Genomic DNA, 22,120 nt, shown 5'->3' with positions numbered 1-22,120 from the left:
GCCAGAATGATGTTTTTTAAAATAATAAATTCATACATGGTATGTGTGTGTGTGTGTGTATGTGTATGTGTATGTGTATGTATATATATATATGTATGTATGTGTGTGTGTGTACACACACACACACATATATGTATATATGTATATTTCATATTCATATATGAATCAGAAATAGTACAGGCAAAATCATTTAAATCATTTCCTTAGTAATACAAGTAATATTTAAATAGATTTAATAGCACTGCTCCAAACCAGTGAATTATGAGTTTAAAACCTATTAAAATGTAATGTTTTTTTTCCCTGAGCTTAGGGGAGAGAGATTTAAATCCACTGAATTTTAATATTTCAGCTTGAGCTGCAGGAGGTAGAGAAAGTCCAAATGAACTATTCCATCAGCACCATTCAAGCATGAACATTTTAATCAGTTTTACTTCCTTGGAGTTCTCTAACACAGTTTACGCTGTCATTCTGAAAGCACTTAATACAGAGAGTGTGAAAAACCACCAAGGCTTGTTATTGCCTTCACAATTGATAGCAAATAATTTTGCAGGCTTCCTATCATTAAAGTGTCACTGCTAAAAATTGAGGTTCAGCACTTCTGGTGCTAAATTGTATTTTTTGGAACATCACTGCATACCTGGTTCTTACATTTTGGCTATGTTTCTCTCAGTGATAAACAGGTACAGAAATACTTGTCTTCATTTGTGGGCTGCAATATAAATAATAAAAACTGGAAGTGTCTATTTGTATGTCAGACATATATATAATTACATATATATGTTACTGGTAGCATGCATACAGGAGGAAATCAAAATCAATAGATAACAAATGTGGTAAAGAATTATCAAGTTTTGTAAAGGTAGAAATTTGTATATTTTATATTGCATGTGTGTGTATAGTTTTAAAATACTGTATAGTAAAAATTAAGAAAGAAAAAGGTAGAAAGAAAAAAGAATACAGAAAGAAATAAGGGGGAAAAAAGAAAACAGAATTATGCCTTCCACTGTTTGTCCTATCAAATAATTATCATCATAATGTTTTCCCCATCCACTTCATGCCTTTCTAGTCTCCAAATTCCAAAATAATAAATTCAGTCTTTTCTTCTTTCAACCAAAAAATCCATAGGTCTTTCAAAACTATGTCATTTTTCCCCCCCACCAAACTGATCAGTTTTGCCATTTCTGCAAGTTTAGTTAATTTTATAATCCATTTGTCAACCCTGAAACTGACTTGACTAAAGTCATTTTGAAGCTTCAGTGTTGCCACACTGGAACTGAGGGGATAGGGAGGGGGGAATAGAAATAGCTGGGGTTTTGTAGCCAAAACAAAATACTTCCTCCTGGGAACCAAGGACATTACCACAGGTGGCCAGGGAGAGGAAGAGTGAAGTCACCAGGCAACCGGACGGCCCCTTGATTGGACCATGTGACTGATTGTGTGGGAAAGGGGGAAAACTTTTACTTCTAATTAGGTGAAAACCGCAGGAACATTCAGAGTCGGTTTTGACCAGCTTGTGCCAATATGATATGTCCAATAAAACTATTCTTTGAGGAACCTACCTGCCTCAGAGTCCTGCTTGCTATGGGCGTATTACTTGGAACCCTGACACGCTTCTGTTGTGGGTATTTCATTGCTTTTGTATACTTTCTGTTGTATTTTGTACATTACAGATCATTGTTTTGTTTTAAAATGTAAGCCACCCGGACTCTCTTTTGATGTTGCCAAATAAATAAATAAATTACTCTTCTCATTAAGAAGTACAGTTAAGGCTGATGTAAGAGGTTTTGCTGTTTTTGACTGAATCTAGTGGCAACTAGAATATTCTAGCCCCTGAATATATAACACAATATTTGTAGTACCACCTAATCTGGGCAGTTACGTGTTGTTGTTTTAACATATTGTTAAAGCCATAAAAATACAAGAATAAAACTAATAAAAACAATTTACACCACAAAACTGGGGGGGGGGGAACCTGTGAAATTAAACCACCCTGAAGGTGAAAAAAAATAAGTCTTTGTGTGGTGAAGGTAATTATTGATGGGGAAAGGGCAGAGTGACAGTCCCCAAAGATAAAAATGTCACCTCCCAAAAGCTCTTTTTCTTTCAACCATCTATTATAAAATTATTACAGCTCATGTTGTAAACCACTTCCAAAAATGATGCCAAGAAAACTGCAGAGACTTGTCTAGGCAATTAACAAGAGTCAAGAGTAACTCAAAGACACCCGCATGCAAAAAAAGGTACCTTATTTCCAGGGGTGGGTTCTACTTACTTTTACTACTGGTTCGCATTGTGCCCGCGCAGCTTTTGCGCATGCACAGATCCCTTTTGATGACGTTTGGGTCAGTGGGTGGAGCCTCCCGCCGGTTTTACTACCGGTTCTATAGAACTGGTCCAAACCAGGGGCAACCCACCACTGCTTATTTCATATTTCATTATTTGTTGTTAATTTTCTTTTTTAAAAAACCTTTGAATAAATCACACATTCAAACAGCATTCAAGGTCACCGGGGTAATAAAGAAATGGCTGAAATTTAAGAAGATTGCCAGTCTTATGAAATGTGATCATCTTTTTTTGAGATCCTGTAAAATTTCAATCAATAACACTGAAATTTTAAGATTTCAGGAGAGATGTTGGTATTCTTTCACACAAGACGCATAAAATCTCAACTCCTTTTCTATTTTCAGAAACCATCATAATAAGTTTGCCAAATGCTGCAAGAGTTAATTTTAACATTTATAGCGGATATGAACCGCAGCTTCTTGCTTCCAGCTTAATTCTCTTGAGGAGAAACACAATTGTATCGGTTTGCTACAGTTTTTCATCATTCTCCCTAATTTTAATTTCCTCAGAACCTTTCAACAACAGTTCAAACTGATTCGAGAGCAGTTTTGTTGTAGTGGGTAAGGCACCAAGTTAGAATCTACTGTGTTGTGAATTCTGATCTTGCCCTAACAAGCAGGCAATAGCAAACCACTTCTGCAATCTTTCCAAGAAAACTGCAGGGCAATCAATCCCCAAGAGTCAAGATCAATTAGAAAATACACCCACATGGAAAAACCCCAAACCCACACCTCTTTAGTCATGATTTAATTAGTTCAATAAATAAATGGAATGATACAAAAAGTTAATCAGGAAACTATTTCACCTCTGTATTTGTTTTTTTCCAAATGTTGTCCCTGATATTTAGGGAGAGATTTTGATCCTTTCCTCCTGGAGGCATTATGGCTTCAAAATGAAGAAAGCAGGATGGAAATCCCACTCTACCTTGCAACCTTCAGTAAGGAAACACCTTTTACATATTTAAATTGCTCTCTCCAAGGAGAATAATCCCCATATTTACAGGTAGCTCTCGATTTACAACTACAATTGAGCCCCACATTTTTGTTGCTGAGCGAGACAGTTTTTAAGTGAGTTTTGTCCAATTTTATGACCTCACAGTGTTTAACTGAATCACTGTAGTTGTTAAGTTAGTCACACAGCTGTTTAGTGAATTTGGCTTGTCCATTGACTTTGCTTGTCAGAAGATTCCAAAAGGTGACTACGTGACCCCAGGATAGACCAACCGTGACAAATACATGCCAGCTGCCAAGTGTCCAAATTTTAATCCCATGACCATGGAGATGCTGCAACAGTGGTAAATATGAAAACTGGTCATAAGTCACTTTTGTCAATGCCAGTTTAGCTTCGAACAATCACTAAAAGAAAGGTTGTAAATTGAGGATTATCTATAAATATGGGGATTTTGAGGATCATATATATACCATATTTTTCAGAGTATAAGACGCACCTTTTTCCCCGCAAAAAGAGGGTGAAAATCTGGGTGCGTCTTATACTCCAAATGTAGCCCTGCCCAGCTTCTCAAACAGCAGTTTCAGAGGCTGAAAAAAGCATTAGAAACGAAGCTTCAGAAAAGGAGCCCCCAAACAGAGCTTTAGAGCTTTTTTTTCTGAAGCTCTATTCAGGAGGCTTTCAGAGGCAGAAAAAAAAGCAAAAAAAAAAAAAAAAAGCAAGGCACAGAGCTCACAACTAAGGAACCTGTTGCTAAAATTCACCTCTGGGAACAGCTGATTGGGGGTATTCGGGGAGGCTGATCCATCTGCCAATCAGCTTTTTTCTTATTTTCCTTCCCAAAAATGAAGGTGCGTCTTATACTCCGAAAAAATACGGTATATGTGTGTGTGTGTGTAGTGTATCATGTAAAAGTTGTGTGTCTGTTTGTGTCTGTCTGTGTGTTTGTTTGTGTTTCTGTATGTGTTATACTTTCCAGAATTTTGAAAAAAAAATACTTTAAAGCATTTGTTTCCTCCAATAACATAGGGAATCCTTATTCATTCTGCTTACCTTCTACCCTAGGTTGACAACTGTACCTTTGTACAGCCAGTTCCCAAACCAGATTTCTGTAGAAAACAATAAACACACATACACACTAGCCCTACCACATTTGAATTTTTTTTTAAAAAAAAATCTGATTTCAAACTATATAATGTGTACCGTTCTAATAGTGTGTGACCTTTTCATTCCTAAGCCATAATCATACAGATAAGGCTAGCTGATCTTTTAATAAGTGTAAAACTTTACTAATGTTTTACTGCAATCAATTAACATGCTGTAATGGGATCTACAGCAATATTATAATTGCAAGTCTAATTAATTTCCATAGTTCTCTTTTCAGACTGCCCCATAACCCCTACAAATTTATTTTGGATTTATGGAACTCATCAGCAGGGAGGAAATGGTGGATTTGGAATCAATTAAAAATAAAAATATTTCCGAATTTATCCTGAGCAAGTCTCTTCTGTATGGTCAGCTTGTTTTGTGAACAGAAATAATCCTTCTATATCAAGAAAAACTCAAAACCAAATAATTATATATAAGCTATTCTGAAAATGTGAAGAAACAAAAGAGGAACACTAGTATATTACGCATCTAATCTGATCATGAAAACCGCCTCAAGTTGAGTTCTATTCCTGGTGACTCTACAGACAATATAGAGCAAAATAGCTTCTGCAGTAATAACAATTGCTGTTTTCACCAATAATTGTTGCCTTCATCTTAAAGCCAGCCTCCAATCATTTTTCTTCCCCAAAATAAAAATAAAAAATAAGAACAGCTAACATTTAACTTGTGTCAATCTGTCAGTAATTTTCAACAGAACATAACCCGAGAAAGAAGTCATTATAAGTGTTTCATTCCATTAAACACAACTAGTTTACTGTCAAGTGAACAACCCATCTCTCCATATTTCAAGTTCACTTTGGCATTCTGCATTTAAATAGCATGGATCAGTGGTTTGCTTCATTTACCAATGAAGGGAGAATATTGTGAACTTAACAAGGTGTTTCAGTGAGTTTCATGAAATTTTAACATCAGACAATGAAGGATCGATAGTATGCATGTTCAAACGGGATTGAATTCCTTTAAACAAATTCTTGATTAGTTCTGTATCTTTCTTTCATACATTTTTAACTATGTAGAACTATACTTTTAAAAAACTTACTCACACTTCTAATTATTTATATCTTTTATGTCTTATTTTCCCGGATAAAGAAAATACATTCAAAGCAATGGTATAAATGGAATATAATTGGTTATAGTTATTTAGGAAAATTCATAGCATAATTAGATATCCTTTATGGCTCTTTTTTTCTTGGTTTAAATATATGTGCCAGGTAGAAAGTCTTCTCCAATTCTGAGTCCAGTAGATATGCTGGATTTCAACTACCATGATTTTTCAGTGAGGAGTTTGAAGGGCAGCAGGTTATGGAAGACCCCCTTAGTTAGAGAATCTAAAACCTCATTATTTCTAAAATCAGTTTTGGAGATATCCACTAGAATAGATAGATTTACAGTTACAGATTAGAGAAGATAGTAACGGATTCGAAAGTATAATTTTCATATGAAAACATACCAAGCTATATACATCCAAGATCATACACTACAGACGCCCAGATTAAAACTATGCCGAGTTATTTTAATGCCTAAAAATTAGAATGAAGCTAGGCTTGCACTTTCCTAACGTATGCTGAAAAGAATTACATTACGATGACATTTAGCAATTTATTCTATCTAAATAATATTTGGATGGGGTAGTTTTTATTAGATAACGAAAACTAATTGGAAAATTATTCAGCTTCTGATCTCCCTATTGGAATGTAAAGACATACAGCAAAACCTGTTCATAACTCTATACAATGTACTCTGTCTGATTCACCCCTTCTTTCTAAGGGGCACTTCAGAGGACATAAAGGTTATTTTCACCCTCATTTATATTTTTTAATTGACTGCTGATATTTTCTTGTGGTCAGAAGGATAGGAAAAAGTCCTCCAAACAGCTTATTAAAGAAAAACAAGTCTCGCTTTTACAGTACTGTTGGCCATGATTAGTGAGCACTCCTATTTTCTTGTTAAAAGTAAGAAGCATAAATGAAGGAATATCTTCACAACAGATTGATTATTCACCAACTCTTATCCACATCTTCACTCAACAATTTGAATTTTAATGAAAGTAAATGGAATAATTAGCATTTCAAAGTGTGTTTGATATGCTGCATTTTCTAAAAGAGCGACTTTTCTGTACATTCTTTATGGAAAAGGAAAAAGACAAAAACAAAGGCACAATGCTATGGTCTTCATTACACTAACTTAAACAGCCAGCCCTAACTGAATAATTACAGACATCAATCATGGACTATTATTGATTTTTTTCCAACCTGTATGTTATAATTCTTCTGAATAGGATTTTTTTTTAAAATTTGCTACTAGTGAGTCACACAATATAATGAAAATAAAAACCCTAAGAACTCTAAGAGGCATTCAACGTTGCTTAACGACCCTAACTAGGACCAGCAACTCCATCCCGAAGCAAAGTGGTTGTTAAGTGAAATATCATGTGATCACCCTGTTGAATATAGCACAGCAGGCCCAGTTGTTAAGGGAATCACCCACAGTCATTAAGCAAGACATCATATGATCATCACTTGTGACTTTCTGCTGACTTTGTTTATCAGAAGCTGGCTGGGAAGACTGCAGCTAGAAATCATATGACTGTGGGAAACATTATAAATGTGTGATGGTAGACAAGCATCCAAATTGCATTCATATGACTATGAGGATGCTGCAACAATCATAAATATAACAACCGGTGATAAGTCACATTTTTCAGCACCATCATAACTTTGAACAGTTGCTGAATGAATCGCCATTAAGCAAGGACTCTTTGTATTAGCTAAATACTATTTTTCATGCTCCATATAGAGAAGGAAGCTTTTTTGGCCATATATGAACAATAACATTTCACATTAAAGTTAATAGATAAGGAAGGGGTGAAATCCAGCAGGTTCTGACAGGTTCTGGAGAACTGGTAGCGGACATTTTGAGTAGTTTGGAGAACCGGCGAATACCACCTCTGGCTGGCCCCAAAGTGGAGTGGGAATTTTGCAGTATCCTTCCCCTGCCACACCCACCAAGCCTTGCCAAGCCACGCCCAGAGAACCGGTAGTGAAAAAATTTGGAATTCACCACTGATATAAGGTTAAAAATCTCATCCCAGTTGATCCTAAAGTTAAACATGCCAGTTTTTAAACAAGCAAAAGTCTAATGGCAAATGGACACTAAGAATTATAGTGCGTGATATGTCAGTTCTGAAGACCACTTACTTCAGAGGAAAACTGATGATTTTCAATGAAATGCTCAAATACTACTCCATGGGGCTGACAGTTCCAAGCTGTTGCTAAAGTTCTGGTTACAAATGAACAATATCCTGTTCTTGATTTCCACCTGGGACCTGTGGCTTTTTGTGCTGTATTGAACATACTGTGTAAGTCTTCTCAACCTCTAGGACCATGGCACATGGACCCATATTGGTGGGCACGTGAGCGTTGCCCTACCTCAGCTGCAGCACGCATGTGTGCGCTGGCCAGCTGATTTTCAGGCCTTCCAGGCCCACCGGAAGTCAGAAAACAGGCTGTTTCTGGGCTCCGGAGGGCCTCGGGGAGGAGGGAAGGCCGTTTTTGCCATCCCCAAGCTCCTATAAAGCCTCTGGAACCTGGGGAAAGGGAAAAACAGGCCTACCGGGCCCATTGTGCCATCATGTACCAATAGTGGGGGGACCTTGGAAGGAGTGTCATGCGCGCATATGCGGGGGGGCGCATTGAATTATGGGTTCAACACCACCATTCCGCTTTTGGCATGCAATGGCAAAAAGATTAGCCATCACTGCTCTAAGACTTATACAGTCCTTCAAGATCCTCTTTAGGGACCCCTAGAATCCTTCCATAATGGGTAGGGTCCAAAGGTTTGGTTGGCCTTTTTTCGTTGATTTGCACTTTTTGGCTCTGAAGACATTTAAAGGAACAAAATAGGTGCTTTAAGATTTTCAAATGTTTAAGACACCCTTTTTACTCTTTAAACATCTCACTTCCCACAAAACAGGCACTTATTCTGTCCATTTTAGGAGTGCAATATTCAAGGTGCTGCATAAAATTAGACATGGCCCTTTCGCCAACCAACTGCATGCCAGTGATTTGGATGTAATTTTCAAATGCAAGTAGCTAAAATTGCAAGAAGTGCTCTCTCTCTCTCTCTTGCTCTCTCTTGCGTGCGCGCGCACAAGCACACGCACACGCACACACACACACACACACAGAGTCTCCAATCCAAAACTCACTAGATATGGCTATACAGTCCAAAATACATTTTACCGCAATGTAACCCACTTATACAGAAAGACTGCTATCATGCCAAATTACAAGAAGCCATCAAGGCCTCATTATAATGGAGGACAAGTTAAAATACTTAATTGTATGATTGCAGATAAATAAAAGAATACAATTTGAAGTTGCAATATGCTTTCCTGCAACATCCTGATAAGGCAGCCCAACCATTTACAGACTAATGGGCTTAGAATCATTGCCCTAGGGCTTTTTGGCACATCAAACTCTTCCTTCTAAGGTCCATGTTCTAATTCTTCCTGTGTGTGTGTTTAATACACCTTGTGAAAACTGTTAGACACACAGAATACGACATGTTTGGGGAACCTTGTCTGAAATGCATTAAAGATCCTCCACAGATGTTATTTTTGGACTTTTTTCTTCATTCACCAAAGGCATCCACAACCATAAACAACTTGTGCGGGCGAAGAAAAAAAAATAGTCTGATCTGAGGGCCAAAATACACAGATGCATTTGCTGTAGCTGATAGTTTGTTCCTCTTAGGAGATGTTGTCTTGCATTAATGTTTTATCATGCTTTGACATGGAATTTTTACAGTTAGCCACCCTGAGAGTTTTGGCTTGAGCAATAGATTACAATTTCGAAAAATAAATGGATGATTAAATGCAGAACATGAGAGACACAAGGCTTCTGCAAATCCTCTTATCTTATACACGATTTTCCACTGTGGATGCCTGTCCATGTTCACATTGCTGCATTCCAGATTGATATCACAACCGATGCTGTAAACTGCTCACGAAAGTGGATACCTCGGGTAAATAAAGGGGTGTGTGTGTGTGTGTGTGTATCCCCTTAGATACACATCTAGCCAACAATCTCAGTGTTGTAGATAAATATCAAATTAATAATCATTTTCTGAATTTATACTCCTTTATAGAGTGCACCTTGGAGAAATGAAAGTGACTCATGGTCAATGACAGACCTGATTGCAAAGTGGAAGTCAGGAAGTCTCCACCGTCCAGGCTATGTTTGAACAAAAGGCCAATTTGTTGCAAGTGCAGCAGTGCAATATAACCAAATTACTAAATCCAATGGTTTCCAATGTGTTATTATTACTATTATTGCTATTAACTAGGAGGACTAACAACAAAAACATTGTTTGGATAAATAAAAAAAAAAGGAATGTGAGCTAGTTTTTAAAAGACTAAAATGGAAAGACCACATACCCCAATGATTGCGTTCAGTTCTGCCATGGTCACTTGCTTGGCACGTTCCACAGCCTGCACCACTTGTTGCTGGTGCTATAAATGAAGATCAGAAACAGAATAAAATTATTTGCTTTCTAGTGAATTAAGCATAGATGTTTCCTAATTCCTTTTCCCTCCTCTAAAAATAAACTAAAAACTGCATGCAGGCTTGAAATAATATGTGCCTTAAACAGCAAGAATTCTAGGTGGACTAATCAGATAGGTCAAAGTGAGGGTTTATTTTATCTAAATTAAGGAATTAGAACTGGAATTCAATATCCATTTTACTTCCCAGACAGAAAACTCAGCTAACTCGATAGAAGCAACAGCAATCAATCCTTTACTCCAAAAATAATGGTCTTGGGTTGCAAGAACAACTGTCTGGGCTGAAGGCAACAGAATACTGTGAACAAAATAATGTGTTTGGAAAGGAAGGAGTGTGTTAGACCTTCAGCACCAGTTCATGATTAGGAAAACAAATCTCCCCCCACCCCCCCAAACAAAATGTTAGTTCTTATTCTCTGCTATTCTCTGTTTATATATTCTCTGCTTGCTTCTTTAGCTTTAATATTGTTCAATTTGTTCCAGCCTTGCTATTATTTATGCAACAAAGGAATTAATCAAGGGCTGAAGCAACTGAAAGGCAAGAAAAATAGAAAGAAGTGGAAGAGCAAGAGCAAGAGAGCATAGCTTAAACATCCTGACATTATTCTGAATTTGAAACTTGCTATATTTAAGATTATTACAAGTGTAAACCTAACTCAGAACACAGCTATGGGACACTTCTTGAAGAAACCCAGCTACAGAGATTTACAAATAGAATCCTTGCTCATCTTTCAATTGTTTTGGTCTCTGTGAAGTTAAAGGTATCCATTTTAAACATGTTTCCCTGAAACTTACTAACCAAATAAAATGTTCAGATGTTCAAAATGTTTTGAGCACAAAATGCTGAAAATTCTCTCTCTCTCTCTCTCTCTCTCTCTCTCCATATGGAAATTAGCATAACAAAAGTGATAAGTAATCTAAAGTTGAATTAATGTGGAATTGTTAAATATTACGTTGTTTTAACTCTTATGAGTTCTCCTACCTTCAAAGAACTGCAGAAACTACAGTTTTTGTAAGGAGTCTGACAATTTTTGTGATAAATAATTTTCGTTCCACAAAAGAACTACAGTTTCCTCTCAACTATGGTTAAGAGCCATAACAGACATATACAGTTTGTTTCATAAAGATCAGTTAGAAAGACCATATGTTCAGTTAGAAAATGTGATTTGATGCTCAATATTCATCCAACAGCTAAGAAGAGTATTTCACAAAACAGATTCAAAGCCTTACAAGACCAGAACAACATAAGGCTTTTCATCTAGGGAACGATGCTTCAAGAAGAACGAGGGTGCTAGCTAAACTTATAAAAGAATCAAATTTTCCCATCAGCCAGATGCTAAGATAACTCCAGTTTTGCCCTACTATCACCGCCAGAAAAAAAAGAAGGGTAAGAACATTTAAATCTTTTAAGAAAAGAAGCAACTGGGCATATGGCATCCTTATCAGACATTCTGAGAAGAAGAATGAGGAACTGCTGTATATGTGAGGGATCTATCCATCACACTGCAAAGATCTACAGCTCTACTACTTCCAAGATCTTAATAGAAATACTGAGCCTATTAGTTGCCTACTTTGCCAAAGAGGCAGAAGGAACCATTTCTCTTTCTCATGAGGTATTTCTACAACTTAGGTCCTGCTTCTATTTATTTCTTGTTCATTCCGCCTCTAATTTCCACAGTTTTGTGTTGATGTTTATATATTCAGCTTTCTGAAGTTTGTAATTATAATTTATTACTTGTTAGATCTCTTTACTTACTTTCTCCCCCATCAGCTACTTCAATTCTTGTATTATAAAATGTAAACCATAGATATTTTTTAATGATTTCAGTAGGGTACATTAGTCAATGTTACATATAAACACAAATTGTTAAAAAGCATAATGCCTGAATTAAGAAAAGCGCAAAAAAGACTGACAAAATACTATGTAAAATCCTGCCAGGGTGACATGGCAGATTAAAGCTGACCTAGACATTGTTGCCAAGAATTGTCCTTTTGTTCTGATGATAGTAGATTGGTTGGAAAGTGTTCTATTTTTTCTTTTTAAGACTGCCTCTTCAGTTTTTATTCTTTCTTCGTTTCTTATTTTATTTACTCTCATTTTCTTCTTCTTCAAATCTTCTCTTTGTATTTGTATTCCTTTCTAATCTTGACACTATTTTTGTCTCTAATTTCCACCTTTTAGTTTAGCAAATGTGTGTATTGTTTTTGTTATTATTTTTATCTTACTGTGAGGAACAAATCTCCAATTACACATTAGTCAAAGTTGGGAAATTGGTTTAACAGTTGATTGTATGTCAATACAGACCCATAAAAAGTCTCATCCTCAGCTAGAACGGAAGAAATGTAAATGTATCCTCAGGACCTAACAAGGAATATGACTTCCAAACACCGACTGGCAAATATTTCTCTTCTGCTTTCTGTCCCCAGCTCCAAGCCAAGGAGAGAGAAAGGAAGAGATACAAAATATAGAAATAAAAATGAAGATATATAACTTGTCTCAAAAATTTTATAGGTGTTCCAAGAGAAGGCAATGCTTGTCTAAAAGTTGTTTGAGACACAAAAGTAAGCAAATGTAATTCCAAATCTGATGGATGTTCCATGACCACCAGTACCTCCTAAAGCAGAGGTGGGGAACTATAGCCTCTTATGATCTGTAGACTTCAACTCCATGCTGGTTCAGGAATTCTGGGAGTTGAAATCCACAAATCTTAAAGGAGCCATAGTTGCCCACTGATGTCCTAAGGCAATGTTTCTCATTCTTGGCAATTTCAAAATGCCTGTTGGCTCAGAAATTCTGGAAGTTGAAGACCATGTATTTTAAAGCTCCCAGTGTATTCCCAGATACAGTGTCCTAAGATGCAGCACATGGCAAGTCTATTTCTCTCCATCATATTTAAAAAGATAAAATAAGAGTTTCTCCTCTCTATTCCCATATCCTAAACTGGAGAAAAGCATTAGAAATTAAGGAATGGATGGATCAGAAAAAAATGAGATTAATCTTGGTCAGCTAGCAAAACCAATGTACTGCATATGGAATTCGTAAATCTAAAAACAGAGAAATATTTCTTTTCAGATAAGGAATAGTTAAACAAACCAAATCAGGAACAAAAGAGTATTGTACACAAATGCCAAAAACAGAGATTCTTCAGTAATATATCTGCTAATTCATTCACACAAATAAATGCCCTCAAGCAGTCTACTTGCATGAACAATAAGTAGACACACCATGTAGCAGTTATTTGTACAAATAAGCCGATGGATAGAGCTTATAAACCAATAATTATTGAGTGTCTGCAAATAAAATAATATAGATACAGCAGACAAATGAGAAATCTGGTAGAATAATGAAAAACAATGAAATGCTGTTATTCCAGAGTAGACTGTATTAGTAGAATAGATCTATTGCAGGGGCATTGCACTGCATATCAAAAGTAACTACCTTACAGGAAATATATTTATCCAAAGAATTCCTCAAAAAGAAATTCAGACCCCTCTCCTCAAAAAAGCATCTATTATTAGAGTTATACAATTATGACTCATTAAGTATTATTTATTTGTTTACAAATAAGGTTAAAAAAGAAGAAAAAGTAGGAAATAGCAAAAAAATGGTGGGCCTAAAGCTAAGCTAAAGTTGGTCTAGGCCTAGGTAAATTTAGGCAGAACAGTACCAAGGAATAATAGAAATGTAAACTAGACTGAGAAATTGGGGGGGGGGATAACATCCTGAAAAAGGCAATGAATACATTGCCATCTCTATTGCCTAGAATATTTCATGAATATATCCAAGAGATCACCAGGAATGTTCATAGTTATTCTGAGTCATGTTGAGTTTAAAATATAATTGAAATATAAAACTTCCAGATACAAATTAAGATCACAAGCAATTTCAAAGAACTGACGTAAGATTACAAACACACAGAATGTGTTTAAGTAGAATGGAATTCCATAAAGCATGTACAAATGCAACCAACTGCCAGTGAAGGGTAAATAGTAAGAAGGCAGGCACATTTAAGCTGGAGACATTTTGCCTTGATTCTAGAAATTCTAAGCTTATTAAGACTAGAGCAACTAGTTTAATACAAACAAAAGCCTTCATATAAATCTTTGCTATTGACCATGTTGCATAAAATTTCTTTTTTAAAAAAACATATTTACCAGCATAGCTGGAGGATAAAAATAAAGGCAATAGAAATGTATTATTTGATTTTGCTATTGTGAGATGGTGGCCAGGCATTCCCTGTAATCATAGTGCCACTGTTTCCCCAAAATGATCCCTATTGTTACAAATACTCTAATTGCTGATTCCTTCATCTTGTGCTTTCATCTTGTTCTACCTAGCTTGTCCTCACCTACTACTGATTATGTCCACACCTGGAAAATAAGACAGTTTGGTCTATTTTTTAAGGCCCCCTCCTAGAAACCAGGAGACTGTTAGTTTTAGTGCTGTCTTAGACATGAAATCTGGCTTGGTGCCCTTGGGTTAATATCTCTCTCTCAGCTCAGCTCAACTCACTGAGTTATTGTTGCGGGGAAAATAGAAGGAGGAAGCAGTATTAAATAAATTTGCCATCTTTCTAAACTAATAAAGGTGGGATATAAATAAAAAAATCAAAGCCTTCTTGTGGATGTCCATCAACATGTTAACTCTCTACACAACTCAGAGCCCAGATTGAATGCTAGGTTCTAGATTTTAGAGACAATATGAGGCACCGTTTCTGCAGAGAATTGGGAGGGAGGTTATGTGGAGATGAAGCCAAGGAGTACTTTCCTGCTCATAATAGCATAGGAGTTCAAACAGGGCTTAATATGTTTAGGAAAGCTTAGCCTAATAAGATTACTTCTAATCAATGTTTGGTATATTAGACAACAGAAACTTCCATCTGACACAATTTATCAGCACCACTCAGGGCAACGCTAATAGGTTGGGACTACATTAATTCCCAGATAATCCAAAAGCTGAGAAGCATAAGGAAGCTTTAATCGCATCCTCTTTCCAAATCTGAGGTCTCCTTTTCAGTATTCGGGCAAGAATAGAAAGGTACACGATTCTTATACTTTAAGCAATTATTGCTACGCATTAATGGATGCATTTTTGAATACTTGTTTAGTCTTCAAGGCAATTTAGTCATTTTGGAATACCGTCTGACTTTGCACATATTTTGAAAATAATTTTAAATATTTAGAAAAATAGTTGTAACCAAAAATATCACTAGTAGTCCACAAAGAGTTAGAAAATTTATTCATTTACTTATTTTTTAAAAAAATATCTTTATACTACATAGTAGTAGAAAAAAGGTCCAAGGGATTTATTTTATGCTGATAGGAAATGGGTGAGTCAGAGCATATGGGGAAAAGCAGGTTGTAAATGTAGTAAGAGATATGTAATCAATTATAAAGAACTGGATAAAGAGAAATTGAAGACACTGTATCAATAAGCACATGGAAAGTAAAGAACATGATTATTCTATCACATGATAAAATAGTCAGATAAATTTAATAAATGTAGCCTGCATAAATTAGTTCTGATTCTGAATTTAGAGACTGAGAGAAGGCATTATTTTTTTCTTGAGTTTGCAACCTGAAAATAAACTAATTTAATATGAGCCTGTTTCAAGATTCAATCTGAAAATAAGGTGGGGGACCCACATACAAAATTTGCCATAGACAACAGAAGGGGGAACCTCAAAACATTTCACAAACTTTTAACAGACTGGGCAAAGAGAGGAGGGATTATAAATCATTAGTTGGATATTAACTTTGACAAATTTCAATAAGGTATTTTCATGAAGTTTTATATATTATCCACTGTACCTCTTTTTCAGAGAAAAAGAACACAGAAGCCTCCAGGTTATCTTAAAAAAAAAAGGCCAGATTATCTAAAAAAAAAAACCATTTTGCTGAAAAAAATGTTAACTGTGCTGAGAAAGTGAATGAAGCCTGTAGCAAAGTTAGTCTTTCCTTCCTAAGAGTACTGATAGGCAAGAAGATAGTAAAATATAGGTAGTCCTTGACTTACAACCACAATTGAGCCCAAAATTTCTGTTGCTAAGTGAGACATTTGTTAATTGAATATCACACCGTTTTATGACATTTCTTGCCATAGTTGTTAAGTGAATCACTGCAGTTGTTAAATTACTGAGACGTTAAGTGAATCTGGCTTTTCCATTGACTTTGCTTGTCCTGGGTCACAAAAAGGGATCACATCAGTGGTGGACTTCAGCCAGTTCACACCACTTCAGGAGAACCGGTTGTTAACTTTCTGAGCAGTTTGGCGAACTGGTTGTGGGAAGAAATCATTAGGGCAGAGAACCGGTTGTTAAATTACTTGAATCCCACCACTGGATCACATGATCACATGACCTGGGTACACTGCAACAGTCATAAATATGAGTCAGTTGCCAAGTGCCTGAATTTTGATCACATGACTGTGGGGAAGCTTCAATAGTTGTAATTGTCGCCAATCTCCAATTCTCTTTTATCCTAAATGCAAATGATGCAAAAAAATAATATCATAGTTAAGGCAGGTGGATAGGAATGAACACAAGATACTCATTGTGGAGGGAATTTATTATCATCATTCTACTTATATAGACCAACAGAAAAGATTTCATTTGTATGGTAATGTTGCTATATTGCAAGTTATAGAGGCAAAGAGTACATACTCTCATTCATGAACGATTTTGTCTCATAGCAGTGATCTAACTCACTTTCTTATTAAATTCTCCTCAATCTTCCAATATATTTTAAATATATAAATAAGAATGCTACGAATATCTTAATAAAGTATAATTACTCAACATTAAATTGTTCTCCAAGTCTTCTTCCTTTAAAATAAATATGTAATGAGATTACAAGCTTTTGCAAGAAATCAGGCACAACTAGACCACAATAAATCATGTAGAGTGCCACAATTATACCATAACCTACTTTCTGCCCAATGCTGTATTATAGCATGGCTCTGGAAAAATGCACTACAAATAAGTTCTCATAAATATTTATGTCAAATCTGCACTTTATTAATGCTAATTTGTGGGGTATGCCCTTCTTATTCTGCATTATAACTCCTGGAATTAGAGTTCTCATACTATAATATTCACATCACTTCTATGACAAATATGCAGTATACAGTACTAACAACAGGATATGAAATTGTTGAGCTTTTCTTTTACCTTATAAAGCATTTCTCAGATTTCATATTGAGTACTGGCCAAAGGCTAATGCTACACTATTCCCACCATGGGCGAACTAATCATAGTAAACTTACCATTAGGACACAGTTGCAAAAATATTTTAACAATTGGGGTAATGGCTCAGAATAGAAACTGCAGCATGTCCAAGTGAAAAAGAACAATACAGAAAAGAGGACAATGCAACAACATATACGGATATTTTGGTATCAACATATTCATGTGCAAACTAAATATTAGACTTTTTTAAAATCCGAATGCCTGTAACACTCATCTACTATTCTGGGCATCCTGAAGAGAATTTTGACAGTTATTTATTTCTCAGTCACACATAAATTGACATCAAACATACTGGAAGCCATGTCTGGCAAAGAAAACCAGGCCAGATATTCTGAAAGTCTTCGAGATTTCCATATGCTGATAAATTTCTAAAACAACATTTCTGAAAAAGGAGATTTTACATTCCTGATTATTACTGTATTGATAAAAACGAAGTGGAAAATAGATAAAACGAAGATGAAAAAATGTAAAAAATACTAAGAGACAATATCAGAAATTTTAGCAAATTTATGCTCTATTAAAAAGGATGTCAGTTTGCTACTGCTTTGTATTGTGTGCCTCAAAGCTGAATTAAAAAGGGGTGGTGAAAGAGGAAGAAAATACATTTTCCTAACAAAGTGTGGTATATTCTTAATAGGGAATAATTATGCTTTCCCCAACACAATCATGTGGCTTTACAAAAAGTTGACAAAAAGGGAAACAGTCTCTGGACTCTAGTAAATAGTACATTCAACACTTTTCCAACATGCATCAAATAAATATATCCTGTATTATTGTGTTACATTTTATTTAATATTTTAAATCCAGTCTCACATTGGTCTCTTGCAAATGTAAATATAGAATTTCCCTCTTTTCATCCAAAGGTGCTTTTTCATGGTGTCCTATCATGGTTTCCTGTTGTTTCTTCATCATGCCATGAGAAGCAAAAACGTCTTCAAAGAAAAACAATGTCTAGCTGCCTTTTGAAAAAACACCTTTGGGACAACCATGACCTGCATGACTGAGAATCTCCACAGACATCTATCTTTTCACAATAAAGCTTTAACAGCAAAGCTGTCCTTTCTCCAGGCATAATGAAGAAATGACAGGAAACCATGACAGGACACCATGCCAGTGGCCCTTAAACATGCTATTGTAACTATACACTAAACATTGATTTGTTTAGACTTTAGAAACACCTCACAAGCTAAAGAATGGGATGAATCAATCAAACACACACACACACATCTATCTATCTATCTATCTATCTATCTATCTATCTATCTATCTATCTATCTATCATTTCATAGAATATACAAGAGGCAAAATGAAGTATTAGGCTACTGTTTCACGACAAGTATACCTATGATATCTATACACCATAATAATAATAATAATAATGCTATGGCCCACAGATATCCCTTAGAATTCAGTTCTTGGAAATGCCAGCAAGTATGGAACCTTGGCTAAGAATTTTGAGATTTATAGGATTAATACTTTGGAAGGCAGCATGTTGGGAATACAACTCTAGGTCCTTCCTCACAGGTATGGTCTAGACTAGCAATAGCCAATGATAGCCCCTTTACAACCTGTGAACTTCAACTCCCAGAATTCCCCAGCCAGCATGAGGCCCACTCCTGGTCTAGACCTAGAAGATCTACTGCTGATAACATCATGATCTTTCTGTTCTTTTTCTTCACCCATATTGTGGCAAGGCAAATCATGAAAGTGATAGCAGCAGTATGAATAAAAAGTAACCGCCTCTACCAGTTCCCTTCCTGGCAAGCAATTAAATGGTAACATAGCAAATGAGGCTCCCCAGAGAGAAGAAACCCATCTTAAAGATGGTTCTGGTTGAAATGTAATCAACACTTACACTATATCATGCCGACTCAGGTGCAACAGTGAAATTATGATTCCTTCTGCATTATTTCTGACATTACATGTTTTTAATGTGACCTCACAAAGATGAGGTTTAGAAAGTTTAATAACCCTGTTCTAACTATAGCACCACTCCTAATAAAAATAGTAACAACAGCAGCATCTAAACACAAACACTCCATTTCTAGAAGGTAAAATTGAACAAAGAAAAACTATTTTCAATAACAGTCAACCATTCAGTATGACAACCAAGTATTTACTCTAACTTTTAGTTTGGTCCTAACGTTCAAAATTAAAATGACTTTAGAGCAATAATATAGAATTAGAATACAGAAAAATATAATATAAAGTATTAAATAATAAAACATAAGAAGCTGGTCAAACTGTCCGCTGTAATAACTAATTTGTCTTCAGTGTAATTTATATCCTTGAAAAGTTCTACCTATTACTGGCTAAATTGCCCTGAAAATAGTTTGTACAATAGTGACATAGTATGAGTTCAACCTTAGCAAGAAACCCCTGGTGAATTTGATGATGATCTCTTGCATCAAACAAGCCACTGATCTCTTACAAAGTTAACAAGCAGTGCAACGAGTTAACCTGGCACTATTATCAGTGCATGCAGTCACAGAATTTTGTTCATTTTTCCCACAGGCACAATAAAGAAAGGAATGATAACATTTTCCAACCTCTTTTAAATTCCTTTGCAATTATACTTTATACTAAAAGAAAAAAAAGAAAAAAAGAAAAACCAAACCTCAGGGAGTGTTTTCACCAGACCGTAGTAATGCCTCCATCTTCTGAACAACAGGTTTCAAACACAATTTCTTTAAGCTGCTTCTATTCTAATATTCACAAATAAAATAGCCCGTCAAAAAGATACATTACTTTTTTCAGACCTTTTGTCCATAAAGTGTTCATGGAGAATATTACGCCATTGTGGGTTCAGTTAGGCTCAATATGACAACTGAACACACCCTTTCTTCTGGTTTTTACTGTGAGTCAATCGGGTAGCTACAACTTCTCCAATGAGCCAGTGATGAGCTCATGGTGTATGAACAGAGGCTAGGCAATCACCTGGTAGAAACAATTAGTTCTGCCCTAGCTCTCCCTTCTCCTCCAGCTTGTCCAGAGGAAGGACCAGGCTTGCAGGCACTTTGATCTCTTCCAAAATAGTCCTTACAGGACAAAAGCATCAAAGAAGCCTAAGATACCATCTCACAATTCTTCGGTACTTGTATTTCTGGAACGTGCTTCTCTTTACTCCATTTCCCAAGAAAAGCTACACAGTGATTTGGTTTCAAAACTCAAAAAGATGCTTCAGGGTGCAAAAGCCTGCCCTCACTTCTTCAAACCCGCTGTAGCTTCTCCAGGGATTGTGTCACTGGCAACCACAGGCTCTGCACAATGCTAAGCAAAGATGGAGTTACAGAGACAGCTCAGTGTGTGCTCTGGTGCACTTTTAAGCAGCTTATTGACTAGCAATTAGAAGCACTGCCAAGCCCAATTTGCCATATATTGTATAACTCACAGGGACAAAATATCCAATAGTGTACAAATAGTGCAAGCCTTAAAATTATCATCTGTGGATTGTTTATAACCATAGCCTATTGTCTTTTTCTATTGTTTATACTCAAATGAGTTGATTCTCTTCCTAAAATCTACATTCTTAAATATTCAGTTAAAAAAAAGAAACAACCCACCAAAATACTATACCTGGAGAGAATTCCATTGAACGTGGCTGTTGCATAGGGTTAATTTACAAAACTTTAGTGACCAAAGTGAAATCTTCAATTTTTAATTAAAAATGCAAACAAGCTAGCAGAGAAATGGTAGCACTGAATCTGTCCGAGTTAAACAGCAATTCCACCAAAGTAAAAGAAAAAAACAGAAACCAATATCTGCATGATTATTTTTCTTATTATTTAACTTTGAGAATAAATATTGTAACATATAAAAGACATAAGTTATGTCATTTACTTATTTGAACCAGCAAATGTTAGCATTGCTCTTCTATTGGTGGAAAAAAGAACCCTTTCAGAGCTCTCTCTTCACCACAGAAAATCTATTGACAATCCAAGTAAAAACAGTAAGCAGTAAAATTCCATATCATAACATTTATTTTCTTGTTTGCTGTAGAATCTTTCATTTTTCAAAACCATACCACATGCTGTTTTGTCCTTTTCAATTTCTTACAAAACCTTTTAAAAGGATTTCTCAGCATTGCATTCCTTTCTAAGATATCTAATACTTTCTATACTGGAACATCAATGTTTCTAAGATGGTGGGGGGGAACACCCTGAGGAATTCCATTAAATGTGCTACTTCAACACTATCAAAACTAGCAGCATCAACAGCAATGGAGCCAATGGACATTGGTACACAGTGATTATACCAATCCTTCAACTGCGTCCTTGAATCCCGACTTGCCACTATACACATTTCATCATTTGCTTCACTCCTTTGCCTCCCTACAGACCACTAACAATCAAGACACCAATTCATTTAATTAAGAAACACACAAATAAACCCGTAATTCATGATTATGATGAAGAAATTTTGCCTTTTCTAACCTGATGTCCTCTGGTTTGTTTGTGGAGTAGAAATGCCTAAAAGTCCCATTTAGTTGGTTGGGGTTTGTGAGAGATTACAGTTCCAATATCATCATGGCAGATGGTAGCAAATGGATGACCTTGTTAAGAGGCTTTAAATCTGGCTAGTGAATACACAGGGGGGGTCACCGAGAAATCCCAGGGCTACAAACTAGATGGGAAAAATCCAGGAAGAACATAATAGAAACTATTATAGTTTAGAAAGCTACTTGCACATATCTATCCTATTCACCAGAAACTTAACTTGAAGTAATCCTTATCACAGGAAAAGCTGTGATAAATTCATCCCTATGATAGCTGCTTCTACTGGTAGTTCTCCCTTAACAATGACAGATCTTCCTAGAGCTGCTTATGACTTACTTTTGAAGTTCTGATGG

The 22,120-nt window shown here is 35.9% G+C and overlaps 1 protein-coding gene across 8 annotated transcripts in view; it reads right to left on the bottom strand.

Moving 5' to 3' along the window:
- Positions 1-22,120, bottom strand: part of LOC131190804 (transducin-like enhancer protein 4) — a 174,700-nt gene that overhangs the window by 87,639 nt on the left and 64,941 nt on the right. For 5 of the 8 annotated variants that reach the window (XM_058168214.1, XM_058168215.1, XM_058168216.1 and 2 more), the window contains one exon: positions 9,899-9,973. The exons of the other annotated variants lie outside the window; for them this stretch is intronic. In XM_058168214.1, the coding sequence (XP_058024197.1) occupies positions 9,899-9,973 (75 nt within the window). The remainder of the gene's footprint in view (positions 1-9,898; positions 9,974-22,120) is intronic. 8 annotated transcript variants of the gene reach the window in all.

Source organism: Ahaetulla prasina, chromosome 2, assembly GCF_028640845.1.
Source record: "Ahaetulla prasina isolate Xishuangbanna chromosome 2, ASM2864084v1, whole genome shotgun sequence".
Taxonomy (NCBI): Eukaryota; Metazoa; Chordata; class Lepidosauria; order Squamata; family Colubridae; genus Ahaetulla; species Ahaetulla prasina.
The sequence above is the reverse complement of the archived record's forward strand: the minus strand, read 5'-3'. Positions and strand labels throughout refer to the sequence as shown.